The 27962-nt window shown below is 41.0% G+C and overlaps 1 protein-coding gene across 1 annotated transcript in view; it reads right to left on the bottom strand.

Annotated features, from left to right (window-relative positions):
• tnfrsf21 (tumor necrosis factor receptor superfamily, member 21) overlaps positions 1 to 27962 on the bottom strand; it is a 45204-nt gene that overhangs the window by 5145 nt on the left and 12097 nt on the right. Inside the window, exons 2-4 of the mRNA XM_063001232.1 lie at positions 23538 to 24153; positions 18164 to 18628; positions 6710 to 6975 (exon numbers count right to left, since the gene is read on the bottom strand). Coding sequence (XP_062857302.1) covers positions 6710 to 6975; positions 18164 to 18628; positions 23538 to 24153 — 1347 coding nt within the window. The remainder of the gene's footprint in view (positions 1 to 6709; positions 6976 to 18163; positions 18629 to 23537; positions 24154 to 27962) is intronic.

Raw genomic sequence — 27962 nt, 5'->3', positions numbered from 1 at the left:
GCAGACACTAAAGCAAAAAAAAGTAGAAGCTACATTTAAAGTTGTCCGAAGCAACTTATCAGCTATTGAGACCCAGCCCATAATGTTGAAAACTATTGTACTGAACACTTAAATAAAACACTACAACCCCAAATCAGAAAAAGGTGTCACAGTATGGAAAATGCAATAAAAGCAGTGTTTCTTACAATTATTTGGATTTTTATTTCATTGCAGACAGTATGACCCCAGGGACCTCAGTCCAGTATCCATACTCTCTTCTTTCACAGCCATGCCTTTGTTATGTGTGAAGCATGTTGTTTTTCAAAGGACCATCCAGACTGTTATCAGTCAAAGATCCACAACCCCTGTCATGTTATGGGGGTGCATTAATGCATATGTGTAAAGGTACCACTAACACAGAGGTGTATACAGAGGTGTATATTTATTATTTTTTACAAATAATAAAAAAGCTTGTATTTGGCAGTTTGGCTGTGCACTGAAGGGAACATGCACAAAAGGATCTATCTCTGAACAATTCACCAGCAAACTGGACAAAATGGGTCTGTGCTGGTACAGTTGGTGTTGGTGTGTGCACAGATGAAGCAGGTGCTATGATGGGGAAAAACAAAGGGTTAATCGCAGTGGTTTGTAATGTTAGTTTCTCTCACTGTATGATTTACAGAGAGGCCCTTGCAACAAAAACTCTCCCTTTAGTGTAGAGCAGTGTGTCTTTTTAAAAATCATCCAGTAAAGTCAAGACTGTTTGCCCTGTTGTGTAAAGTAATGGGGTCAGAACACAAATTGTTACTGCACACAGAGGTAAGGTGCCTCTCCAATGGAAAAGTTATTTAACTGATATTTCCATTACGAGTAGGGATGTCCTACTCGTTACTAAAGCCGATCCTAAGCCGATCCTTTGTTTTAGATCAGCATGTCCGCTGTGTGGAAATACTTTAAATTGGAAAGTGAAACAAGTCCAACAGTGAAGTGTAATGTCTGCAATGTGAGCATTTCACAAGGCGGTAGGAGCAGAGCTGCGTTCATTACTGTAGAATTTTACTATTTATATGGTGTGTGAATCAGGGATCACTCCGGTTTACAAAACAATAACTTTTAATCCGAGTATGAAAACTTCAGGACCATAACATACAGCTTTTACGAGTTTACGTGTTACAAGACTGAACGACATCTCAGTATCAAGCACTCTGATTGGCTTAGTTATGTAACCGAGCATCGTAGTGATGCACTTAATAAAGAAATGAATACACGGTATATTCACAAGTTGTCGGGAGCATAAAACTTTATTAACTTCTTCTGTTACGGTATCGAATAGCGGACAGCTAGAGTCATCGCGTTAGCCAAGCACGCTATTTCATGCACTATGGAAGCCCCAAAGGGTCAAAACATACTCACTTCGCGTAGAAACGTCCATCAAACCAGTCACAAAACAACCACAGAAAAGTTTGTTACAGTTACAACACGCATACAAGTACGGTGGCTCATAAGAAACAAACCAGATATCATTTAACCAAACGATCTACAATTACTACCAATTTGATACGGCACCTAAAAAATAAACACTCGGCCGAATACAGCGAGTTTATTATTTTATGATGAGAAGAGGAACCGGCTGTCCGCTAACACGGTAGAGATGCTGATTTTCCTTAAAAAGATCCTTCACTTTATTTTGAGTGTTCTAGTGTTACTACTACAATGCTGCACTAAGTTTGTTTACTTTTATTTTGTAAAAATAAAAGAACATTAAGCAATAGCTTGGATGCAGGCAATTTTTTCCCTACAGCACTGCAGAGCTATTCAGTTGTTAAACATGTACATTGGATTAATTTAAATAGCTGTAATGTACTTGAAGTGTGCACTGTGTGAACAGTACTATCTAGTTCTTATCTAGACAATATCTAGAAAATACAAGTATCGGATTGAGACTCGGTATCGGATCGGGATCAAAATTAAAAATCGGGATCAGGAACAAAAAAATGTGATCGGGACATCCCTAATTATGAGATAAACTACCGATAATTTTGCATCCTTGCAGGAAAATATCAAAGGACCCAATGTGTAGAATGAATTGGACAAAATAATAAAACCACTATAATAATACAAAATAATACAAAGCCCATTTCCTATTTGCATTCCTATTTGTCTAGATCTGTCTTTGTTTGAAAATGTATGGTGCAGCATACAGAGGAGAATTGGACAACAGCAACCACAGTCTGTTGAGCAGCTGAAGTCTCGTTTTAATCCCAAACCATGAAAAAGTCATAATAATCAAAAAGGTGATGAAATACAGGGTAAAAACACCTATGTTCAAGCTTTTTAGGAATGTGTCAATTTCTAAATGTGTTTATAGAATTTCTAAATATATTTACAAAAGTTGTCTTTTCTTTCTACTTGTATCAGTTAAATTAGATAGACAATTAAAAAAAAATCTTTTTGTGATGGCATTTTACTAATAGTGAAAATAACAGTAATGATAATATCGGCACCCAGGTTCCACTAGCACACCAGCGCCGAGATTCTGAACTCCTTGGTTCCAAATTCGGCATTGCCACCAGTCGGCTGGGTGCCATCTAGTGGGTATAACTGGTAGTGCCTGTAAGCAGATACAATCATTGGCCACCGTGTCTGCTAGAGCGGGATGACCGGACTAGGTGGGTGGGGTCTTCAAATGCTGTGCAAAGACTGATAAGCAGATAGAGACGCCCATGCAGAATGCGTGGGAGAAAAGAAGGGATCCGCTAGGACTGCGCATGCGTTGGAGGAGGCATGAGCAGCAATATACCCTCCCCTCAAATGCAATCAGGGATCCACAGCAGCAGAAGACGCACGCATCGAGGCTCTTCTCTGTATCAGCACCCAATTGGTGGAACGAGCTTCCCTTGTCTGTTCGAACATTTGAGTCTCTCACTGTCTTTAAAAGACGATTAAAAACCCACCTGTTTACTAAGCACTTAAGCTGACATGTACTTACTAACGCTCTTATTCATTTGTAGCAAAAAAAAAAGAAGAAGGGGGTTCTAACAGGGTTTCCGCAGATTTGTGTTCTTCGACTGTTGTCTACTTACACTGACTAGGCATAACATTATGACCACCTCCTTGTTTCTACATTCACTGTCCATATTATTAGCTCCACTTACCATATAGAAGAACTTTATAGTTCTACAATTACTGACTGTAGTCCATCTGTTTCTCTACATACTTTTTTAGCCTGCTTTCATTCTGTTCTTCAATGGTCAGGACCCTCCCAGGACCACTACAGAGTAGGTATTATTTGGGTGGTGGATCATTCTCAGCACTGCAGTGACACTGACATGGTGGTGGTGTGTTAGTGTGTGTTCTGCTGGTATGAGTGGATCAGACACAGCAGCGCTGCTGGAGTTTTTAAACACCTCACTGTCACTGCTGGGCTGAAAATAGTCCACCAAACAAAAATATATCCAGCCAAACGTGCCCCATGGGCAGCGTCCTGTGACCACTGATGAAGCTCTAGAAGATGACAAACTCAAACAGCAGCAATAGATGAGCGATCGTCTCTAACTTTACATCTACAAGGTGGACCAACTAGATAGGAGTGTCTAATAGAGTGAACAGTGCTGCTGTGTCTGATCCACTCATACCAGCACAACACACACTAACACACCACCACCATGTCATTGTCAATGTAGTGCTGAGAATTATCCTCCATCTAAATAATACCTACTCTGTAGTGGTCCTGTGGGGGTCCTGACCATTGAAGAAGAACAGGGTGAAAGCAGGCTAAAGTATGTAGAGAAACAGAGGGACTACAGTCAGTAATTGAAGAACTACAAAGTGCTTCTATATGGTAAGTTGAGCTGATAAAATAGTGAGTGTAGAAACAAGGAGGTGGTTTTAATGTTATGGCTGATCAGTGTAAAGTAGAGTAAGGTAATCTTCACTATGGAAGCACTTCTGTACGTTGCTCTGGATAAGAGCATCTGCTAAATGCCGAAAATGTAAATGTAAATAAATATGGCAGAAGCATAAATTTTTACCCAGATCATTTTTACTTTTTTTGGAAATGACCTGCATTATTACAGGACTCCTGTGATAGAAGCTGGTTTCTTCACAAAAACTCTTCACTAATTAAACCATCAATGAAAGAGAGGCTGTGGGGGAGCCTAACAAGTCTTCACTGTGTGTGTGTGAGTGTGTGTGTTCCAGTTTTCTGTTCTCTTAAATATTTTATGTAGTTTTTATTGTTCAGCTATGTTACACTTGTGGAGTCAGTAGAGATCTTTATGTAGATAGTGATATCTATCTGTGTACTATAAATCATTTAAATGTCAATTCCAAATGTATTCCAGCTGTTCTGTCTGCAGTAGTGGGAAAATTGTTTATAATACAGGCTGGACGTGGGATAAACAAAGCCATTACTGTAAGGCAGTAGACAGGAACAAAATGAAATCTTGTGGGTGCGGGCGGGTGTGGGCCTTGAAAATCAGTTCAGCGTAGACTATAATGCCAGGCCACTGAATTTCTTGCTAGTCTTTTATAACACAGCTAAGATGAAGTCAGGATTTAAGTCCAAATTGCACATTAAAAAGCAGTTAATGCTTTAACAAACCTTCAAAAGCAGCTTAAATTCTACTTGGAATAATGCCATACAACCATCCCTAATAGTTTGTATTAAGACACTGGACCATAGTGAGATGGGATAAATGAGGTGAAAAACTACTTAACAGTTTACGCACCAGTTGAGCAAGTTATTAAAGAAGCTTGATTATCTTGGTGTTTATTAAACCACTCATTAACAATCTAGCAGTATTTATGGAGAATATCTAATCCTGGACCATGGAAACATCATAAAGAAAAAGTGTTTGCATCATAGGGTGCAGCTAGTCCTGTAAAAATGCTTTATATGTGATAATTGATGTATGACCATGCAAACCAAGTATTAGTTAGTATTATTTTTTTAAACATAACTCTATAAAATGTGTAAGAAGTTCACATTACAGAAAATAAATGCAGTTTTCTCTGGTTGTGTCTGACATTGTTCCGACATTGTTGCTGCATAATTGTATTAAAACTCCAAACCCAATTACTGTATCAGACCTACTCGTGGTACAGCCATTTAATTATATTTCTTAATAAAAATCTTTATAGATTTACTACTTAACAATATACAAGATCTAGATTTACCCAACCACAAAATAAATAAATCCCTCTCCTCAAAAACCAAATTAAAAACATCATTAAGAATAGAAGCACAGGTAGACTGATATTATTACATGGTGCTGACAGCCAAACATCAGAGTTATATCTCTACATCTTGCTAACATGAACATGAATCTGACATCCTTATCTTAACTACCTGACCTTGATTCAAGGGCAAAACACAGAGGATCTCTACCAGGGAAGGACACGGGGAAATAAAGCATGACTTTGGCTGAAGCTGTGTAATTAAAGTTGATGAATGATTCTTAATATTCAGGACATGCTTCAGTCCAAAGTAATGTAGCCTTATGAAATGGAGATGGGACAGTCACAAGACATGCATGAGATCTGTTTACCATTTTGTGACTTATGTACTAGTAATTTTGGTAATTACAGCTGAAGATTAAAGTCTTTTGTATGTGTTACAATTGTTATGAACTTAACCCTAGATTTATTTACTTAGACATGACATGAGATAGAAAAGCATAGAGCACAATAAACCTAAAGACAGGGTGACAAATGTAGACTTTTCAAATGCAGAATCTAGGAATCTATCAAATTCCATGTTTTGTTGATTTTGTAGATAGAAATAAGGTAGAAAATCATCTTCAGTAACTAAATATGGCATTTTTGTATGAACTTTTTGCACTATTTCAATGTTAGAAGAAGAAGAATGCCTTTATTTGTCATATATACAGATACACGTGTACACTCACTCACTCACTCACTTTCTTAACCGCTTATCCAACCAGGGTCGCACTTGGGGGGGATGGCTGGAGCCTATCCCAGCCTTTAAATGGGCGCAAGGCACACAGTAACACCCTGGACGGGGCGCCAGTCCATCGCAGGGCGGACACACATACAGACAAACACACACACACACATTCACCTATAGGGCAATTCAGTGTCTCCAATTAACCTGACTGCATGTTTTAGGACTGTGAGCTCTCGGAGGAAACCCACGCAGATATGGGGAGAATATCTAAACTCCGCACATAAAGGACCCGGACCGCCCCACCTGGGGATTGAACCCAGGACCTTCTTTCTGTGAGGTGACAGTGTTACCCAATTAGCCACTGTTCTGCCCCTACACGTGTACAGTACAATGAAATTATTTTTCTGCGTATCCCAGATTGTTTGGAAGCTGGGGTCAGAGTGCAGGTTACGGCCATTGTACGGCGCCCCTGGAGCAGACAGGGTTAAGAGCCTTGCTCAAGGGCCCAAAAGTGGCTGCATAGCAGAGCCTGAATTTAAAACGAACCAAAGCTCTTCCCACTAGGCTACCACTGTCTCCAGTATGGTAAAAGTACCATATTTGGGAAAAAACATGACCTTTAAATTCCACATTGTATGGTGTATTTTGCCAATGTGGTAAATGAAATAGATAAACAGTAACTGTGCATAAAATTTCATCTCCATAGTGTGTTAATTTATTTTTACAATCAATCAAACATTAATTTAGGCTGAATGGCCTTTAACAAAGCACTTCAGTAAATTTAAATGTCCCTTGTATTCATATAGTATTTGTACTACCCACCTGAGGACTGTCTTCCATGATATTTCGAATCTTCTCGACCACATCGATGCGCCGGTGATGGTGAAGGGCATTGATTAATTTGGCCAGGTTGGCATCGGCATCACAGATAGTCCAGCGCTGCAAGGCGGCATACGCCCGTTGATGGTCAGCAGAGTAGCCTTTGGTGAAGGCTGAAACCTCTCGCTCATTGGCATTAGCCAGAGACTGGTAGATGTCAATCCACTGGCTGCCAATCTGGGCTGCCACCACCTTTAGAATATCAATACCTGTAACCACAATACAAAAGCAAAGAACCGACATGAATAGGAATCTTTTAAAAACAGGTTGGCAAAGTATGTGAACCCTGGTTTTTAACCCTCTTTTAACAGGAACAAGAGCATTGTTACATCCTTTAGGGTGGCATGGTGGGTTGCGCTGTCGCCTCACAGCAAGAAGGACCTGGGTTTGATTCCACACTAAAATCGCATACTTAAACAGTACGTACTAAATTTGAGGCAGTGCACACTGCTCGGCTGGTAAAGAAGTAAGCTCTTTCAGTTTGCGCAACCTCATACGTGATCGTCACGTGAAGCATGACATCACATCGCCACAGCCTTTGCAGCTCCAGTTGAATTATGGGACAGAAGATCGGACCATAGTGTGCTGTGTTTGCATACTCAAAAATGGCTGCCCAGGCAGTAGGTCATTCAGGTACTTTTTGCGTATTGTTTAATGAATACTACGTATTGGGACACGCTACCCACTCTCACGTACTGCTTTCGCGTACTGTTCAGTATGGAAGTATGTGATTTCGGATGCAGCTAGGGTCCTTTTTGTGTGGAGTTTGTGTGTGGCTAGGAGTCCTGTGTGTGTGTGTGTGTGTGTGTGTGTGTGTGTGTGTGTGTCAGTGCCCTGTGATGGACTGGCAACCTGTCTGTCCAGGGTGTTTCCTGCATTTTGACCTATAAATCAGACCCACTGTGACCCGGACCAAGATAAAGCAGTGGTAAAATAGTCAATAAATGAATGAACGAATAAATGAACATCCTCTTCTGGACAACTGGCCACAACACCTATATATATACTGATCGGCTATAACATTAAAACCACCTCCTTGTTTCTACACTCACTGTCCATTTTATCAGCTCCACTTACCATATAGAAGCACTTTTTAGTTCTACAATTACTGACTGTAGTCCATCTGTTTCTTTGCATGCTTTGTTAGCCCCCTTTCATGCTGTTCCTTAATGGTCAGGACTCTCCCAGGACCACCACAGAGCAGTTATTATTTAGGTGGTGGATCATTCTCAGCACTGCAGTGACACTGGGAGTGTTAGTGTGTGTTGTGCTGGTATGAGTGGATCAGACACAGCAATGCTGATGGAGTTTTTAAACACCTCACTGTCACTGCTGGACTGAGAATAGTCCACCAGCTAAAATATCTAGCCAACAGCGCCCCATGGGCAGCGTCCTGTGACCACTGATGAAGGTCTAGAAGATGACCAACTTAAACAACAGCAATAGATGAGCCATCGTCTCTGACTTTACATCTACAAGGTGGACCAACTAGGTAGGAGTGTCTAATAGAGTGGACAGTGAGAAGACACAGTATTTAAAAACTCCAGCAGCACTGCTGTGTCTGATCCACTCATACCAGCACAACACACACTAACACACCACCACCGTGTCAGTGTCACTGCAGTGCTGAGAATGATCCACCGCCTAAATAATACCTACTCTGTAGTTGTCCTGACCATTGAAGAACAGGGTGAAAGCAGACTAAAAAGATATGTAGAGAAACAGATGGACTACAGTCAGTAATTGTAGAACAAAGTGCTTCTATATGGTAAGTGGAGCTGATAATATGAACAGTGAGTGTAGAAACAAGGAGGTGGTTTAATGTTATGGCTGATCAGTGTATATACACTCTTAAATTGCATACATGTTTAAAAGTAAGGAAAAAGAAATTTTGTTTTGGTTGTCACACTGTAACTAATATCTTACATAACGTTACGTATGATTGTCACACATAACTTGTGTGAAATATGTGCATAGTTTCTAGCTGTCCCAACTTAGGATGTCTTTAAGCCATCAGGCCAAAAATCAGGCAATATAAGGTCAATATAAAGTATAATTATTAAGATTTGTGAAAAGGAAAGTTAGTCAGCAGCTGTGACCTTTTGATTTTTTTTTCTTTGTTTGTGTTATTATACCAGATATTTGTTTGTATTCTATCAAATACTGTTAATAAATTAATAACTATTTTTAACTTTTAATCTGATATGCAGAGTCTTTCATTTCTGAAAATGGTGATGGTCTTTTTGGTACAGTGGTACCTTGTAACTCAACGTTCCCTAAACTCAAAATCTTTGTAACTCAACGCCCTTTGTCGAGAAATTTGTTCCCTTATAAAATTATTTATTTAATTTCAAATGAACAATGAACAGTCGCTTTTCTTAATTTTTTACTGCTCATGAGTTCTCTCCACTAATATAATTCTTCACTTATTACAATAAGGCGGCACACAAAACTTACCGTGGAAAAAAGTGGAAAAGCACAAAAGCTATTTATTCACTTCTCATGTGAATGCGCTTTTACTGAACAGAATACAGTATTCCAAGATCAAGCATCTTTATGATTAAGAAGCATAAGGAAACAATAAAGAAGTAAATATAAAGTGCAGGTTTTATCATATTTTTATATTTATTTTTAACTGTTTTCAATTGTATTTCAGTGTTTCATATTATATTTGTGGGGTTTTTTCAGTGTATAAGTGTCAAAAACGATCCCATTATTTTACATTAGCTTAAAATATATGCAGTTCCACGGGACCATGGAACACATTAACAGGTTTCCCATACATCCTTATGGGAAAAAATACCTTGAAACTCAGTCTTTTAAACTTGATGCCAGTCCCAGAACCAACTGAGTTTCAAGGTACCACTGTATTCATATTCAATCATTTTCAGTCACCTAAGCATAATGCCTACCATGTTAGGGCATTATGTTAGCTAGGGTAATATATTGAATCTGACATGGCTTACACTATATAGACAAAACTATTAGGACAATGCTTTAAATTATTAAATTCACGTTATTCAGCCACAACAACTGCAGGTGTAAAAACAGCTGTAATAAATCAATTATATAAACAAAATGATATGTTTCCAACTTTGCAGCAACAGTTTAATAAGGCATTTCCTGTTCCAGCAGGACAAAGCAAGGTCTATAAGAACATGAGAAAAAGCTTGGTTTAAAGAAACTCCAGTGACCTGCACAGAGCCCTGACCTCAGCCCCACTGAACAGCTTTGGAATAAACTGGAACATCAATTGAGAATTTCTTGACCTACATAAGAGCCCAGACATACAAGTGCTCTTTTGACCGAATGGGCACAAATTACCATATAAATATGTCAAGATTTTGTAAGAAGCATTCTCAAAGTGGCTGTTGTGTACCATGTTTTTTCGTCTTAAGGTCTAGGGTTATTTTAGCAAGATAACACCAGGCCTCATTCTGAACATGTGCAACATACAACAGGTTCAAAATCTGGGCCGAACTTCTTCTATTTTCTCAGGTAATTAAAGGTTCTAGAGAATGATTTTCTTGGATATGTCTCTACAAGCATTGCAAACTTGGATTGTGGCAGTTTATCACACTCTTATGTAACTGGTATTGGCCAGGTGATGTGCAGTGCCTGTTTTTTACCAGATGTAGCGCTTGCAGCAGTTGGCAGTGGTTGTGCTCTAAAGGTTTCTTTTTATCCTAGTCCTGAGGGCAGCATGGTGGCTTGGTGGGTAGCACTGTTGCCTCTCAGTGAGAAGTTCCCAAGTGGAGTGGCTTAGAGTTTGCATGTTCTCCCTGTGGGTTTCCTCTGGGAGTTATGTTTTCCTCCCACAGTCCAAAAACATGCAAGTGAGCTGAATTGAAGATACAAAATTGTCCATGACTGTGTTTGACATTAAAACTTGAACTGATGGCTCAGGTGGCGCAGCGGTAAAGTACGCTAGCGCACCAGAGTTGGGGTTTCGAACACATCGTATCGAATCTTAGCTCTGCCTTTCAGACTGGGCGGCAGCATGAACAACAATTGGCTGTTGTTCAGGGTTAGAGGGTAAGAAAGTTGAATCATAGGTCCTCATAACTGGTGCGACTGCGGGCCCTGCTGGCTGACTGATGGCGCCTGCGCAGGGCTGAAGAATAATGCTGATGGGGGTGTGGCCCTCCATACACAGTGCCCGTGAAGTGTATGAACTCGACTCGTGCAGGTAAAAAATGCAGTCTGTACTGACTGTACGTGCCGGAGTGGGCATATGTCAGTTGAGAGGCATCCTCAGTCAACGGTGAAGGGTCAGCTTGAACTGATGAAACTTGTTTAACCAGTGATTATCTGTCCTGTTATGAATGTAACCAAAGTGTGTAAAACATAACATTAATATCCAAATAAATAAATACATAAATATCCCAGTCCTGACATGTTCGGCAAAACTCCAGCTCAACAGTGGCTTCCGTTTTTCTTCTTTGCCATGAAGACCTAATTAATAGATTGCTAAAGTTATGGTTGTCTGTCCAACAGATTCTTCCATCTCTGCACAGGACTCTTGGAGCTTTTCCTGCCAAAATGACAACTTTGGTTAGACAGCCCACTCTACAAAGTCATGGAAGTCTTCTTACATTTCAAAACTGAGACTCTGTGTTCCTCACTCAGAGACACTCAAAACCTTAGTTCAATATCTTTGCCCTGATGTATGCCTGGCCACAACTTGATCTCAAAGATCCACAGATATGTCCTGACAAAAATGCAGTGTGTAGACAAAAATGTGTGTGTTTTAAACTATATCTAGTCGATTCAAATTATAAAAGGTGGACTCCAGTTGAGTTTTAGCCATCTCAAGGTTAGTTGAAGCAAAAAGGATTCACCCAACCGCAATGTGGAGAGCTACAGCAAAGGGACTGAATAATGTTGTGAATAAGCCATTTTCAAGTTTTATATTTTTATCAAAAACATATTTTTGTTTTATTGTTATGACGAGACAGAGATGTTGCTCATTCCCGGAGATCAGTCTCCAACCCAGGACCTAGTCATTTCTCTTGATGACTCCCAGATCAGACCATCTGATAAGGTAAAAAGTCTTGGTGTGGTCCTGGATAACTAGCTGACCTTCTCTCCTTATATAGCAAACATGACAAGATCGTGTCGGTTCCTCCTGTACAACATCAGGAAGATTCGGCCATGGAAGCTACTCAGATTCTGATCCAATCACTTGTAATCTCACAGCTGGACTACTGCAACTCCCTCGAGCAGGAGCTCCCATGTCCACGATTAAATCCTTGCAGCTCATTCAAAATGCAGCTGCCCGTCTGGTTTTTAACCAGCCCAAACACTGTCACATCACCCCACTGCTACGTTCTCTTCACTGGCTTCCTGTAGCTGCACGCATTCAGTTTAAAACACTGATGCTCGCCTGCAAAGCCAAAAATGGACCAGCCCCAAGCTACCTTCGTGGTCTAATCAAACCCCGCTCTGTACCACGCAACCTCCGAGCCACTAGTCTCACTCGACTTGAGCCCCCACCCAGGACTAAAGGAAGACAAGCATCAAGGCTCTTCTTTGTTCTAGCACCCAAGTGGTAGAATGAACTTCCTCTGCCTGTCCGAACATCTGAGTCTCGCTGTTTTTAAAAAACGATTTAAAAAAATCACCTTTTTACTAAGCACTTAAGCTGACTTGTACTTATTTACTAACATTTTTTTTTTTCATTTTCAAAAAAAAAAAAAAAAAAAAAAAAAAACTTTGGTTCTAACAGGTTTCAGCAGATTTGTGTTCTTCGACTGTTGTTTACTAAAACTTGAGAAATGAAATATTCACTATGGAAGCACTTCTGTAAGTCGTTCTGGATAAGAGCGTCTGCTAAATGCAGAAAATGTAAATGTAAATGTTATGGGTGATTAAGTGAGGATCAGTGGGTACAAAAAAGGCAATGATATTTATTCAAAATCAAATCCCCGACACCACAAATTGCAAAAAAAAGTCAGGACTTAATACTAAATCCAGGGTGTCCCTAAAGTCTGGACGCATAAGAAATATCATTAACTATAACTAACTACATGTTTACTAAAATACACACACATACACCGATCAGCCATAACATTAAAACCACCTCCCGTTTATACACTCACTGTCCATTTTATCAGCTCCACTTACCATATAGAAGCACTTTGTAGTTCCACAATTACTGACTGCAGTCCATCTGTTTCTCTGCATGCTTTGTTAGCCCCATTTCATGCTGTCCTTCAATGGATAAGAAACATCAATGCCGATGAAGTTTTTAAACACCTCATGGTCACTGCTGGACTGAGAATAGTCCACCAAACAAAATATCCAGCCAACAGCGCCCCATGAGCAGTGTCCTGTGACTGCTGATGAAGGTCTAGAAGATGACCAACTCAAACAGCAGCAATAGATGAGTGATCGTCTCTTGACCTTACATCTACAAGGTGGACCAACTAGGTAGGAGTGTCTAATAGAGTGGACAGTGAGTGTACACGATATTTAAAACTGTACCTGTATGCATACCAGCACAACACACACTAACACACCACCACCATGTCATTGTCACTGCAGTGCTGAGAATGATCCACCACCTAAATAATACCTGATCTGTGGGGGTCCTGACCATTGAAAAACAGGGCAAAAGCAGTATTTCGAGAAACAGATGGACTACGGTCAGTAATTGTAGAACTACAAAGTGCTTCTATGTGGTAAGTGGAGCTGAAAACAAGGAGGTGGTTTTAATGTTATGGCTGATCAGTGTACATATTGCATCACAAGTAGTGGAAAAGATATGCATTTTGCCTATGTGTACAGACTTGTGTTTACTTGGGTGTTCTCATTCTGTATGTGTGTGTGCTTACTCATTTTGGTTTTCCATCTTTTGACCAGCGAGTGCTGACAGCAACAAATGATGTCTGGTATGGTTTTAACAAGATGATGATTACACATTTAAAAAAATACATTAAAAGAACTCTTTTATGCTGGCCACGTATATTGCAAAGCCTCAGTGGGAAGTGGAAAGTGCAACTCTAGCTGGCAAATGTAAGCCAATAATATTTTTATTTGACAATTAAAATATGTCAGCAAACCAGCTGCAGCAGGTCTAGCCTGGCTCCAAAACAGTGTAACACTGAAAACAACCTGGGACTTCCTCTCTGTAATCTTTCTGTTTTATGTGGTGGGTGATAAAGATATTCTCATAGCAGTAAGTAGCGCTCTAAATTATATCGTTTTTCAGCCACACCCATTGTTAACAGGTGTATAAAAATAATTGTATAAAATATATGCTTTCAACTTTGTACCAACAGTGCAAGACCCTTTCCTGTTTCAACAGGATTGTACCCCTGTGCACAATGCCAAGCTTATAAACAAATGATTTGTTAAGTTTGGTCCAGTACAGAGCCCTAAGAGCCCTGTGATCAAATGGAACCTTGAGGCTTTCAGGAACGGTCCCCTAATTTTTGTCATAAAGTTGCTATTTTGTCCAAGTGTACGGCCCAGGTAGTAATGAAGAAGCCATTTGTGATTCAAAATGTGTGTCTAAAAGTAGTCATCTATGTACAGTAGATACACCAACCAGGCATAACATTATGACCACTAACAGGTGAAGTGAATAACACTGATTATCTCTTTATCATGGCACCCGTTAGTGGGTGGGATATATTAGACAGCAAGTGAACATTTTATCCACAAAGTTGATGTGTTAGAAGCAGGAAAAATGGGCGAGCATAAGGATTTGAGTGAGTTTAACAAGGGCCAAATTGTGATGGCTGGACGACTGGGTCAGAGCATCTCCAAAACTGCAGCTCTTGTGGGGTGTTCCCGGTCTGCAGTGCTCAGTATCTATCAAAAGTGGTCCAAGGAAGCCGCTCAGGTGGCGAAGCGGTAAAAACACACGCTGTTCACCAGAGCTGAGATCTCGAATACATCGTATCGAATCCCGGCTCTGCCTTGCCGGCTGAGGCTGAGCGGCCACATGAACAACGATTGGCCTGTTGTTCACACATGGGAGGGATTAAGCCGGATGGGGACTCTCTCTCAGACTAGTGCGTTTATGACCTCTGCTGGCTGGTTGGTGGCGCCTGCACGGAGATGGGAAAGGAGTGCGGTAGAGGGTGTGGCTCTCCGTACAGAGCGCTGCACTGCACTCGTCAAGTGTAGGTGATAAGATGTTCGATTGCTGTGCACGTGTCGGAGGGGGTGTGGAGCAGCCTCGTCCTCCCCAATCAGAAGCAGGGACCAGCAGTAGTGAGAGGATGATTGACGGGCAGAAATTGGATGCGCTAAAGTGGGAGAAAAAAAAAGTGGTCCAAGGAAGGAACAGTGGTAAACCGGTGACGGGGTCATGGGTGACCAAGGCTCATTGATGTGCGTAAGGAGCAAAGGCTGGCCCGTGTGGTCCAAACCAACAGACGAGCTACTGTAGCTCAAATTGCTGAAAGGTGTCAGAATACACAGTGCATCGCAGTTTGTTGCATATGGGGCAGCAACAGGGGGACCAACACAATATTAGGAAGGTGGTCATAATGTTGTGCCTGATTAGTTTAAATATAGTTACGGCTGGCCAGTTTTATCAGGTGACTAATACAGACATAACAGGAGGTATTTGAAATAGCATATTTAATTTCATACACTACACCTTGCAAATATTAATCTTTTTCTACAATGCTACATTTGTCTGCTGACAATGTGAGAGACTGCTTATACAATGGTAATCTGTCAATATGGTAAAATGTTTAATTTAACATTTAGGGCACAAACAGCTGTAAACAAAACAACACAGTGGCATTTAAGATGCCAACCAGATCACAAAATTCCCAAGACTAAAAAAGGAAAAACTGGATTGACGTCAAAAGTTCATTTCTATGGAAAAAAAACACAGTTGCTTTTTCTACCAGAGCTTCCCAAATTCTACCACACATGGTGTCTAACATAACTCACCCATAATGCTTCTAATCACCTCGTATAAACCGTCCCCAGCCCACCATGCCACTGAAAAGCCGGCTTTTATAGACGATATGTATCGAGGGTTGCGAAAAGCCGTAAACACACCGGTGGTTTACACCCCTTTGATCTCAGCTAAACAGGGCTACGCTATGCTGGGTAAGATACGACCTGGCCTCCAATCAAAGTATTCGTTCTTTCTACGATCCCTCCTTTAAATTTATACATGTTTCCCATGCAGACCTTTATAGCTGACATATAAATACTCTAGTAAATAGACACGAATGCCTGTAGGATATCCAATTAAACACCTTGGATGAATTAAATCAAGCTGGATTGTGTTCAGGAATCTAAAAGCTGGACCTTTTGGCCACATGCCACACAACATAATGTGAGGAAATGATGCTGTGTGAATGCGTCTTAAAAGGTCAGCTTGTTTTAGGAAGTGCCACAGATTTTCTTCACAGAGGTTTAGAGACAATGAAATTTTACCTGTACAGGGTTGAAAAACATCATAGTAAAAAGGGCCTTTGCGGGTTTTTGACTAATGTAGGAGTTCAAGAATTTAGTTTAACTATTTAACTGTATTTGTAATGCTTCCAGTAACACATTCCAGTGAGAGTAATATCAGAAAGATGCAACAAACACAATTCAATCACATCTGACAAGCCAATCAGCAATTAGATTATGAAAATGCAGGAAAGGGCTGCTAAACTAATTCTATGCTATGCCATATGCTAGCTCCAAGCCTGTAAAGTTTGTGCTTACTAAAACCACCTCCTTGTTTCTACACTCACTGTCCATTTTATCAGCTCCACTTACCATATAGAAGCACTTTGAAGTTCTACAATTACTGACTGTAGTTCATCTGTTTCTCTGCATGCTTTGTAGCCTGCTTTCACCCTGTTCTTCAATGGTCAGGACCCCCACAGGACCACTACAGAGCAGGTATTATTTGGGTGTTGTGTCCCTCTCAGCTCTGCAGTAACACTGACATGGTGATTGTGTGTTAGTGTGTGTTGTGCTGGTATGAGTGGATCAGAAACAGCAGCGCTGCTGGAGTTAATAAATACCGTGTCCACTCACTGTCCACTCTACCTGGTTGGTTCACCTTCTGGATGTAAAGTCAGAGACGATCGCCCATCTATTGCTGCTGTTTGAGTTGGTCATCTTCTAGACCTTCATCAGTGGTCACAGGACGCTGCCCACAGGGCGCTGTTGGCTGGATATATTTTTGGTTGGTGGACTATTCTCAGTCCAGCAGTGACAGTGAGGTGTTTAAAAACTCCATCAGCGTTGCTGTGTCTTATCCACTCATACCGGCACAACACACACTAACACACCACCATGTCATTGTTGCTGATGGACAGATGGACTACAGTCAGTAACTGTAGAACTACAAAGTGCTTCTATATGGTAAGTGGAGCTGATAAAATGGACAGTGAGTGTAGAAACAAGGAGGTGGTTTTAATGTTATGGCTGATTGGTGTATACTGTTAATTTACAGCAGATGTACTGTAAAATAACAGTAACATGCTGGCTTATACTGTAAAATAACCATATAAACAGTTATTCTACTGTTATATATTGTAATTCCATATAAAGTTAAATACTGTTAAAATAAATTACAGTAAATGTGTTATAGTGCATAGAGGGAACCCTAAACCTGGACACCTCCTGTAACTCAATTCTTTCTGTCAAACCCCACCAACATTCAGTAGTGCACGAAAAAACCCTCTCACAAAACCACAAGGAACTGGAATAATCTGGTTTCAACTGCTCTAGGTTGGATCTGGGACACACACTCTCTTGGCCCCGAGATGCTGCCATGCTCCCATCCCTTACAGTCACAGGTTACAGGAAAGCTGATACACAGAGGTCAGGACGGGGACAAGACACCCATAAAGTCAGAAACAAAAGAAAAAGCATTCTTGGTATTTTCTTGTTTTTAGTGACTAAGAAAGAGAGTAAGTGAGTAAAAAAGAAAATGAGCTAGACAATGTGAACAGGACCATTGGGATTACAAGTGCTCTTGTTTGTGAATAAATGGGTGACGCATGAGATAAGGTCAGCATATTATAAGATCACACAGAATGATACAAAAGATACAAAAAAAACAAGACAGAGAGCAAAGCAAATAGTGAAAAAGGGTCTGTGGGAGAAGAGGAATAAGTAAGTATTGCTAAATCAGCCTTCAGCAGGACAGGAAGGTAACAAAAGATGAACTGAGTAAGAGTGTGTGTGCGTCAGAGAGTGTAGAAGATGATGAGTAAGTAAAACTACCAAAATAATGATGTGAGAGAAAATACAGAAAAAAGGGTATGTTTCTTTTAAAGAGAATTGATGACCAAGGGAAGAAAATCAATTTGCATATTGGTAAACTGGCAGTTTAAGGCCATATATAAGTAATAATGTTTATATAACATAATGCTTAATAATAAAAGTGTGAGAGTAATAATATATGTAATCAAAACTCACCCTGGCCATTGGAGTAGTAGATCCATTTCTCCTTGATGTGCCCAGCAGGGGAGCTGGGCTTGTTGTGAATGGCTTTTTCTATAATACTGCTGGGGTCCTGTCTGGGCCCTTTCTTCAGCACCCGTGAGCTGCGCTTGATACTGCACACCACAATCACCACAAGCACCAGAAGCAGCAGCAGCACGATCATCCACGGCAGGTGCTCGTTGATATCAAAGTGCTTGTGCATGCTGGGTCGAGGAGAACCTCTTCTGATAGGTCTGTAGGCCAAACCACGTATCTTTTTGTCCGATATGGATTTGTCTTGCTCAGTAGAGGGCTGGAGGTTCGACGGTCGTAAAGAATCTGATGTTGGTGAATTTAGGATCCCTGCATCCTCGAAGATGCTTGTGGAGGTCAGAGTGTTTTTGATGCTGAGGGCCGTTTTAGAACTTGCTGAATTCATGAGGGATGCTGATGACCAGGCTGAAAGACACAAGATGAAAAGACAGCAACATGAAGTGAGAAACACCTGGTGTGGGCAGGAGAAAAAGAAGGACAATTACAAGCCCACTTAAGGGACATTTAAGAAACCTCTACATGACGTTTAAAAGTCGTCACAGCTCACACTACAGCGTACAGAAGTGCACACTATGCGATTGATTGATGATGAAGCCACAGTGAAATCCATCTCTAACACATCAATCACTAACACAGAGCACTTCTTGTCACTTAGACACATGAGGTGTACTATTCCTTTGGAATGAATTGGAATAATAACCCTTCTAGTCCTATATCAACAAATGCCCCCTTAGACTTCAAAAACACAGATTATTACAAATGCAGGTCAAAATCTTGTGGAAGGACTTCCCTTTAGGGAAGGCTAACACCAAATTTTGCTTACTTATATGTGCATTTATGTGTTCTGGAATGGGATTTTAAACTAGGTCAGGTGTTCACTTACTTTGAAACAGAGTGAAAATCATTAAGAAGTGCTTTTACCACGTAAAACTATAGAGTAAAAGTTTGGACCCCCAGGCTGAATTTACCAAATTAGGTTAAAACAAAGCAGCGGCTTAACTAGGAGCTTATGGGCCCCAGTGCAAAGAAAAAAAATTAGGCGTTATTATCGCGTTAACTTCGACAGCCCTAATATATATATATATATATATATATATATATATATATATATATATATATATATATATATATATATATGTGTGTGTGTGTGTGTGTGTGTGTGTGTGTGTGTGTGTGTGTGTGTGTGTGTGTGTGTGTGTGTGTGTGTGTGCTGATCAGATTGAATTATTAAATTGAAGGTACTTACTCATACGCTCATGGGTCGTGCCTAGCGCTCAGCAAAATCACGATACAAAAATATTGTAATATAATAATAACGACTTGGCGAGTGCAGCCAATGGGGGGGGCAATGCAGTGGGGGGTTGAGTTCATGTCGTGAACATTTAAAAATGGAGCTTTGATACTCCAACATGATGCTGCCAACATAATCACATGCAACGCACTAAAGCAATTTCTCTGCCAGCTAGTTTGAGGACTTTCATACCCATAAACTGCAAGTTAATTTTGATTTTTATACCATTACATCCATCTCACCCAGAACTCACTATTGACTGTGACTCACTGTATGTGTTAGTGCACACCTGAAAGCACTAAAATGGTTAAGGAATAACAAACGCTTATGATTATAATGACTCACTGCATATGGCAAAGTCTCAAGCTTACATTTAAAATTGGGAAAAGGGTTTCAGACCAGTGGGAATGTTTCCAGTGTTTTCTGTGAATGCTGACCTTTTAAAATGTAGTAAACCCTCATGTATTGTATGATCAGGCATAACATGCCAATATGACCACCTTACTAATATTGTGTTGGTCCCTCATTTGCTGCAAAACAGCCCTGACCCGTCAAGGCATGGACTCCACTAGACCCCTGTGGTATCTGGCACCAAGATGTTAGCAGCAGATCCTTTAACTCCTGTAAGTTGTGAGGTGGGGCCTCCATGAATCTGACTTGTTTGTCCAGCACATCCCACAGATGCTCAAATGGATTGAGAACTGGGGAATTTGGAGCCCAAGTCAACACCTCAAACATGCTGTTGTGCTGCTCAAACCATTCCTGAAGCATTTTTGCTTTGTGGCAGGGCGCATTATCCTGCTGAAAGAGGCCACAGCCATCAGGGAATACCGTTTCCATGAAAGGGTGTACATGGTCTACAACAATGCTTAGCTAGGTGGTAGGACCCAAAGGTTTCCCAGCAGAACATTGCCCCAGGCATTACACTGCCTATTGCCTTCTTCCCTTCTTCCCTTCTTCCCATAGTGCATCCTGGTGCCATGTGTTCCCCAGGTAAGCGACGCACACGCACCCGGCCATCCACGTGATTTAAAAGAAACCGTGATTCATCAGACCAGGCCACCTTCTTCCATTGCTCCGTGGTCCAGTTCCGATGCTCACGTGCCCAATGTTGGCGCTTTCGTCTGTGGACAGGGGTCAGCATGGGCACCCTGACTGGTCTGTGGCTATGCATCCCCATACGCAACGGACTGCGATGCTCTGTGTATTCTGACACCTTTCTATCAGAACCAGCATTAACTTCTTCAGCTATTTGAGCTACAATAGCTCATCTGTTGGATTGGACCACACGGGCCAGCCTTCGCTCTGCAAACTGTTCGTCTCACTGTTGTCAGATGAAGCCTTCCTTTTTTTATATATATTATAGCCTGTCCAATTGCCCGATAGCATCATGCTTCCTCTCCACCAATGCCGATCCCCGCTCTGATCCCACGCCCCTTCCGACACGTGTGCATTTACATTTACATTTAAATTTTTAGCATTTATCAGACGCTTTTATCCAAAGCGACTTACACAATGAGCGGAACACGATGAGCAATTGAGGGTTAAGGGCCTTGCTCAGGGACCCAACAGTGGCAACTTGGTGGTGGCAGGGCTTGAACCGGCAACCTTCTGTTTACTAGTCCAGTACCTTAACCACTAAGCTATCACTGGTGTGCAGCATGCAGATGCATTTTGTCACCTACACTTTGACAATGCAATGCGGATCAGCACTATGTACGGAGAGAAAAACCCTGACAGCACTCTTTCCCCGTCTCTGTGCAGGCGCCATCAATCAGCCAGCAGGGGTCATAATTGCATTAGTTATGAGAGAGACTCTATCCGGCTTTTTAATATCCCACACCTATATGAACAACAGGCCAATTGTTGTCCATGTGGCTGCTCAGCCCAGCCGACAGGCAGAGCTGAGACTTGATACGATGTATTCGAGATCCCAGCTCTGGTTCCAGAGTGTGTTTTTACTGCTGCGCCACCTGAGCGGCAGATGATGCCTTCCTTACTTTTTTCAGACATCTTGTATTGGTCTGGGTGGACTGTGCACTGCAAAATGTTATGTTAAAAAAATACATTAGGCAAGTCCCATCCCATACAGTCCCACTCCAAATTCAAATCTTGCATCTCACAAAGAGTTAAACAGGTTCTTCGCGACCATCTTCCGGGGCGGGGGTAGATTTAAATAACAAAGGCTTCACACATTCCTAGATTTTTTCAATGGCATAACTAAAACCAAATTGTCCTGAAACCCGCTCTAGTTATTGCATGACCGTAAGCCTTTTCATGTGTTTCGGCCACAACAACAGGTGCAATCTATTATATAAAGGAAATTATTTGCTTTTAACTGTGCAGCAACAGTTCAAGGAAGGCCCTTTCCTGTTCCAAAAAGTGTCAACATGAAGAAAAGCTCAGTTTAAAGAAACTCCAGTGACCTGCACACAGACCTGACCTCAGCCCCACTTAACAGCTTTGAAACTAACTGGAACATCATTGTCCAGCATCAGTGCCCATCCACACAAATCTTTTTTGATTGAATGGCCACAGATTCCCACAGACATGCTTTAAAGTGTTATGAGAAGCCTTCTCAGAAGAGTGGCTGTTGTTATAGCTGGAAGGATCACATACAGGTCACCCTATGTTAGTACCATTTGTTTTCAAAGTGGGATGTCCAACAAGCTCATGTTCAGGGGTGCAAATACTTTTAGCTATATAGTGTATCAGCATGAAACGTATTCTCAAGCTGCACACTGAGCAGAAACAAGGTATTGTGTATTTGTGTAATTGTGTAACAGTGGCATAAATTAGATTTTGACCAATGGTAAGGCTATTATGTCAAGTAGACTGAATGAAATATGGTGTGCAGATTGAGACATTTTGCCCAATAAAGCAAGCAAAAATGTAACCTGCTTTTACTCTGTTCCTCAGGACCACCACAGAACAGGTATTATTTAGGTGACATGGTGGTGGTGTGTTAGTGTGTGTTGTGCTGGTATGAGTGGATCACACACAGCAGCGCTGCTGGAGTTTTTAAATACTGTGTCCACTCACTGTCCACTCTATTAGACACTCCTATGTAGTTGGTCCACCTTGTAGATGTAAAGTCAGAGACGATCGCTCATCTATTGCTGCTGTTTGAGTGGGTCATTTTCTAGACCTTCATCAGTGGTCACAGGACGCTTCCCACGGGGCGCTGTTGGCTGGATATATTTGGTTGGTGGACTATTCTCAGTCCAGCAGTGACAGTGAGGTGTTTAAAAACTCCAGCAGAGCTGCTGTGTTTTATCCACTCATACCAGCACAACACACACTAACACACCACCACCATGTCAGTGTCAATGTAGTGCTGAGAATCATCCACCACCTAAGTAATACCTACTCTGTAGTGGTCCTGGGAGAGTCCTGAACATTGAAGAACAGCATGAAAGGGGGCTAACAAAGCATGCAGAGAAACAGATGGATTACAGTCAGTAATTGTAGAACAACAAGTGCTTTTATATGGTAAGTGGAGCTGCTAAAATGGACAGTGAGTGTAGAAACAAGGAGGTATTGCTTTACATTGTTGTTCTCGTAAGTACTTGGGGCATTCGGTCAGTATATCTTTGATTGAAATAGGTATTTGGCAAATATCGCAGAGTAGAAAATATGATTGTGTTAAATGTGTGTGTTCCATTCTGTTCAATTTAAATATACTGTAGACTGATTAAAAGCATTACTTGTGTAGTTGGTTTATCTGCCTGTCAGACTATCAGCTTGTTTTCCTGTATTTCAGACTAACTTCAGGCTGGTCTTTGGTCTGCCTTATCAGTTTACCTATCTGACAGTCTGTCCGTCAGTTTCTAGGTCAGAAGTCAGGTTAATCCTTAGGTCAGTCTACCAGCTGGCCAGTCAGATTTTTTGCCAGTCTGTCTGTCTGTCTTCCTACCCATTAGTTGACTGCCAGTCTGTAATCACAGCCTTATCACGTTTAAGGAATTTGGGGCACAAATCAAAATACAAGATCCACTGTACTAACTTATCTACTTATCTTACCTCTTTGTGCTGAGTCACTGCTGTACGTTGATGATTCAACCAGGTTTGTTGCTTCTGGTCCACACACATTGTCCCTCTCCTCAGTGCCCTCAAGCAGCAGCACGAGCCCTAGTGCCTGGCAGTTTGTGTGTGTCCGACATCTCAGCACAGCAGAGGCCACATCCGAGAAGGTGCCACGTATACACCTGCGACAGCGCACATCCTCTGTCTCACTTCCCCGCTTTCGCAGACCCCAGCCAGGCATGCACAGTGAGTGTCGGCGGCACTCACCAGCCAGGGCATACGTGCCAGCTGGGCATGCACATAAACGATCTGAAGTAGCTGTGCAAGGGGATTTTTCAATAAATGGTTCCTGGCAGCGTCTCTGGCAGAGATGGCACTGCTGCACGCCGTTCTCACCCCGTGTAAAAGTTTCCGCTGGGCAGCGACTACACTCGCGCATGCTGGTCTCAGTGCAGTGGGAAGATACGTAGGTGCCCGCCGGGCACTTTTCACATGTAATCTGAGCCCCCATGGCTGGATCAATATGGTGGTAGCGGTGGGTAGAGAGAGCCCGCTCTGAGCTTTGGTTGGTTAGAGTCTGGGCCCAAACTTCTCCAGCCAGGGTGTACAGTAGCTAAAATAGTAAGCACAGGAAAGCATTGACAATATATGAATATATGAGCAATAAATAAACACATTTATTGATTCTAGTTAGAAAATAGTCTTTTAAATAAGAATGTTGGAAATTTACCAAAAGCACACTCTGGTTTCATAATGTACATTTACAAATTACATTAAGGCCAAGTCAATATTATCAGGAATATGTTTGAGAAATAGTATTTGTATGTTTTATCCACACTACTACGACTATTTTTCTATCGATTAATCTATAGACTATTTTATCGATTAGTCGATTGATCTAAACGATTAATTTTCCTTCAAAAAATGTAATTCAGAATCTCATTTACACTTCTTTTATTTTAACAACAAACTGTATGACATAATAATATGGCACAAAACTAAATGTAAACAGGATTTATGTCCATATTATCAAATTCTCAAGTGCTCCATATTAAACAAAGTGCAACATGTGTTTATGGCATCCCGTACACAAAGCAAAGTGCTTAAACTAATAGCAGAAATAAAGTAGTTAGAGGTAGGCACGTCTCATTAAGTCCAACATACAGTAACAACAGAACGAGCCCAGATTCTAACCTACACATTCACTCAAAACTTACTTCACATTCTAAGCAATGTAAACAAAGTAATAAGTGTTAGGGCGCATTCATATGAAAAGCTTTTTTTAATTTTATCGCCGCAGCAACCGCAAAAATCGCAAGCCCAACGGAGCAAGTGTGCGACGCGTGTAAATGCGCCCTAACTGAATCGCTAAGAAATACGGTATTCCAAGATCTCCACGATTAAGAAGCTTAATGAAATAATATAGAAGTAGAAATGCGCCCTAACTGAACTTGCTAAGAAATATGGTATTGCAAGATCTCCACGATTAAGAAGCTTAATGAACCATGTAGAAGTAGAAATGCGCCCTATCTGAACTAACAAATACGATATTTTAGGATCCGCGATTGAGAAGTTTAAAGAAACAAGACGTGCAAAATCACGCTAGTGCTGCTGTGGTACCATCAAAGCTTTGCACAGTGTACAAACCACCTTTTTGTTTTGTGCCAGTTTTAAGTATTCCCAAACTTTTTATGATTTGGGTCTTGGGAAAACTTTTAGCTTTTCTTTGAAAGCCCTTTACAATTGGCCTCTGACTGCTGCAGACGGCATTTTTTATGACGGCATTTATCTTAATGCCGCCAACCAGTGACTGGACCAGATACGACTTATGTCATGCACACAGCAAGTATTGCTGAGGGAAATCATATGAACGATTATATGGGTGGAAACATTGTAGAAATTAAAAAGCATAGTTCGTAAGCATAGTTTTAAAAATGATGCATCAACTTAAAATATTGACGTTGACGCATTTTTAATGTCATCAACTAGGTCGACCAATCGCGGCAGCCCTACACACTAGTGTTATCCATAACAAACTGCACAAATGATCCTTATATGCACACTGGGTGTCTGGTCTAAGAATTACAGTTGTACGTGAAAACTCAACGTCAGTTGAGTTTAAAAGGCGTTGAGTTTCAAGGTATTTTTTCCCATAAGGATGTATTGGAAACCTGTGAATGTGTTCCATGGTCCTGTGGAACACATATATTTTATTATATGAATATAATATTATATATATTAATAACAATATTATAATATTATATTCCATTAACAAAAATTTATTTGGGTTTTCGTTAGTTGGGTAGACAATACAGTTGGATATGGATTTATATATTTTGGAAATATTCTGAAAACATACAAGGAAGCCACCAAGAGGAGAAAAAAAAAAAATAAAAAAAAAAAAAAAAAAAAAAAGTGGATTATATCCCTAATGGAAAAACATACAGATATAGATTTGGTCTCAATTTGAAGAAGAGAAGCTCAGGTAAGCAGCAGTTATGATTTTATGCTGATGTGTGGAAGATCTGGGTCACGGTGCTGCTGTTTACCGTGCACTTTCATTCTGCAATGATAGCAAAGCATTATTAAATATTGAACTTTGACGCTCATTTATTTGAATTATTATTATTTGTATTTCCATAAAATAATTTTATTTTTTTATTTTCTATTTTCCAACTTTCTTTCCACAATTTTCTCCCGTAATCTAGTCGTGTCCAATTACCCTGATTGCATCCTCCACTGATTTAACCCTCCACCGCTGATTGAGGACGCTTCTCAACTGACACACGCCCCCTCCGACACATACTTACAGACTGCATTTTTCACCTGCACAAGTCGAGTTCATCAGCACTGTGCACTGAGAGCCACACCCTGATCAGCATTATTACTCAGCCCTGTGCAGGCGCCATCAATCAGCCAACAGGGGTCGTAATTGCACCGGTTATGAGAACCCATGATCCAGCTTGCCCCTAACCCTATGAACAAAAGCAAATCATTGTTCATGCAGCCTCCCAGCCCAGCCGGATGGCAGAGCTGAGTTTCGATACGATGTATTCGAAAACCCAGCTCTGGTGTGCTAGCATATTTTACAGTACACTGAATTACAGATTCCAACTACATATAATACTACATAGCCAATGTTTTTGTGCACATAATGTGCATATGTTCAAACCAAATTCCTACAGAGAACTTTAGCATGTACACACACTAGGACCACACTGTTCTCTCTGTATTCATTCCCTGGATTGTGGATGGTATGAGTCACTGTTGAAGTGGTAGGGAGTTAAATCCCCATTTGGTACTCCCTGTACTTAGACATGACCATTTGTGTCTGTGAAAGTATTTGGAGTCTTTTCTCAGCATTCTCCTTTGTCTACACTACAGCATAAAAACAGTTTTAGATACATTTTAGAGAGTAGGTTCAAAAAGATACATTAGTGTCAGTTAAAATACTTATTTGTGTACATACACCGATAAGCCATAACATTTACATCACCTCCTTGTTTCTACACACATTGTCCTTCTACACACATTGTCCTTCACCTACCATATAGAAGCACTTTGTAGTTCTACAATTACTGACTGTAGTCCCTCTGTTACTCTGCATGCTTTGTTAGCCCCCTTTCATGCTGTTCTTCAATAGTCAGGACCTCCACAGGACCACTACAGAGCAGGTATTATTTGGGTGGTGGATCATTCTCAGCACTGCAGTTACACTGACATGGTGGTGGTGTGTTAGTGTGTGTTCTGCTGGTATGAGTGGATAAGACACAGCAATGCTGATGGAGTTTTTAAACACCTCACTGTCACTGCTGGACTGAGAAAAGTCCACCAACCAAACGTCCTGTGACCACTGATGAAGGTCTAGAAGATGACCAACTCAAACAGGAGCAATAGACGAGCGATCGTCTCTGACTTTACATCTACAAGATGGACCAACTAGGTAGGAGTGTCTAATAGAGTGGACAGTGAGTGGACACTATTTAAAAACTTCAGCAGCGCTGCTGTGTCTGATCCACTCATACCAGCACAACACACACTAACACACCACCACCAAGTCAGTGTCACTGCAGTACTGAGAATCATCCACCACCTAAATAATACCTGCTCTGTAGTGGTCCTGTGGGGGTCCTGGCCATTGAAGAACAGGGGGAAAGCAGGTTAAAAAAGTATGTAAAGAAACAGATGGACTACAGTCAGTAATTGTAGAACTACAAAGTGCTTCTATATGGTAAATGGAGCTGATAAAATGGACAGTGAGTGTAGAAACAAGGAGGTGGTTTTAATGTTATGGCTGATTGATGTAGAAAGCAATATGAGTAGATCCAAATCTTAATGGTGCACTGTGTCAGGTGGCCTTTATAAGAACTTTATAAGAAAACAACACTATTAACTCCCATGAATGGACCACCATTCTGAAGT

This window comes from Trichomycterus rosablanca, chromosome 9 (assembly GCF_030014385.1).
Source record: "Trichomycterus rosablanca isolate fTriRos1 chromosome 9, fTriRos1.hap1, whole genome shotgun sequence".
Lineage (NCBI taxonomy): Eukaryota > Metazoa > Chordata > Actinopteri > Siluriformes > Trichomycteridae > Trichomycterus > Trichomycterus rosablanca.
The sequence above is the reverse complement of the archived record's forward strand: the minus strand, read 5'-3'. Positions and strand labels throughout refer to the sequence as shown.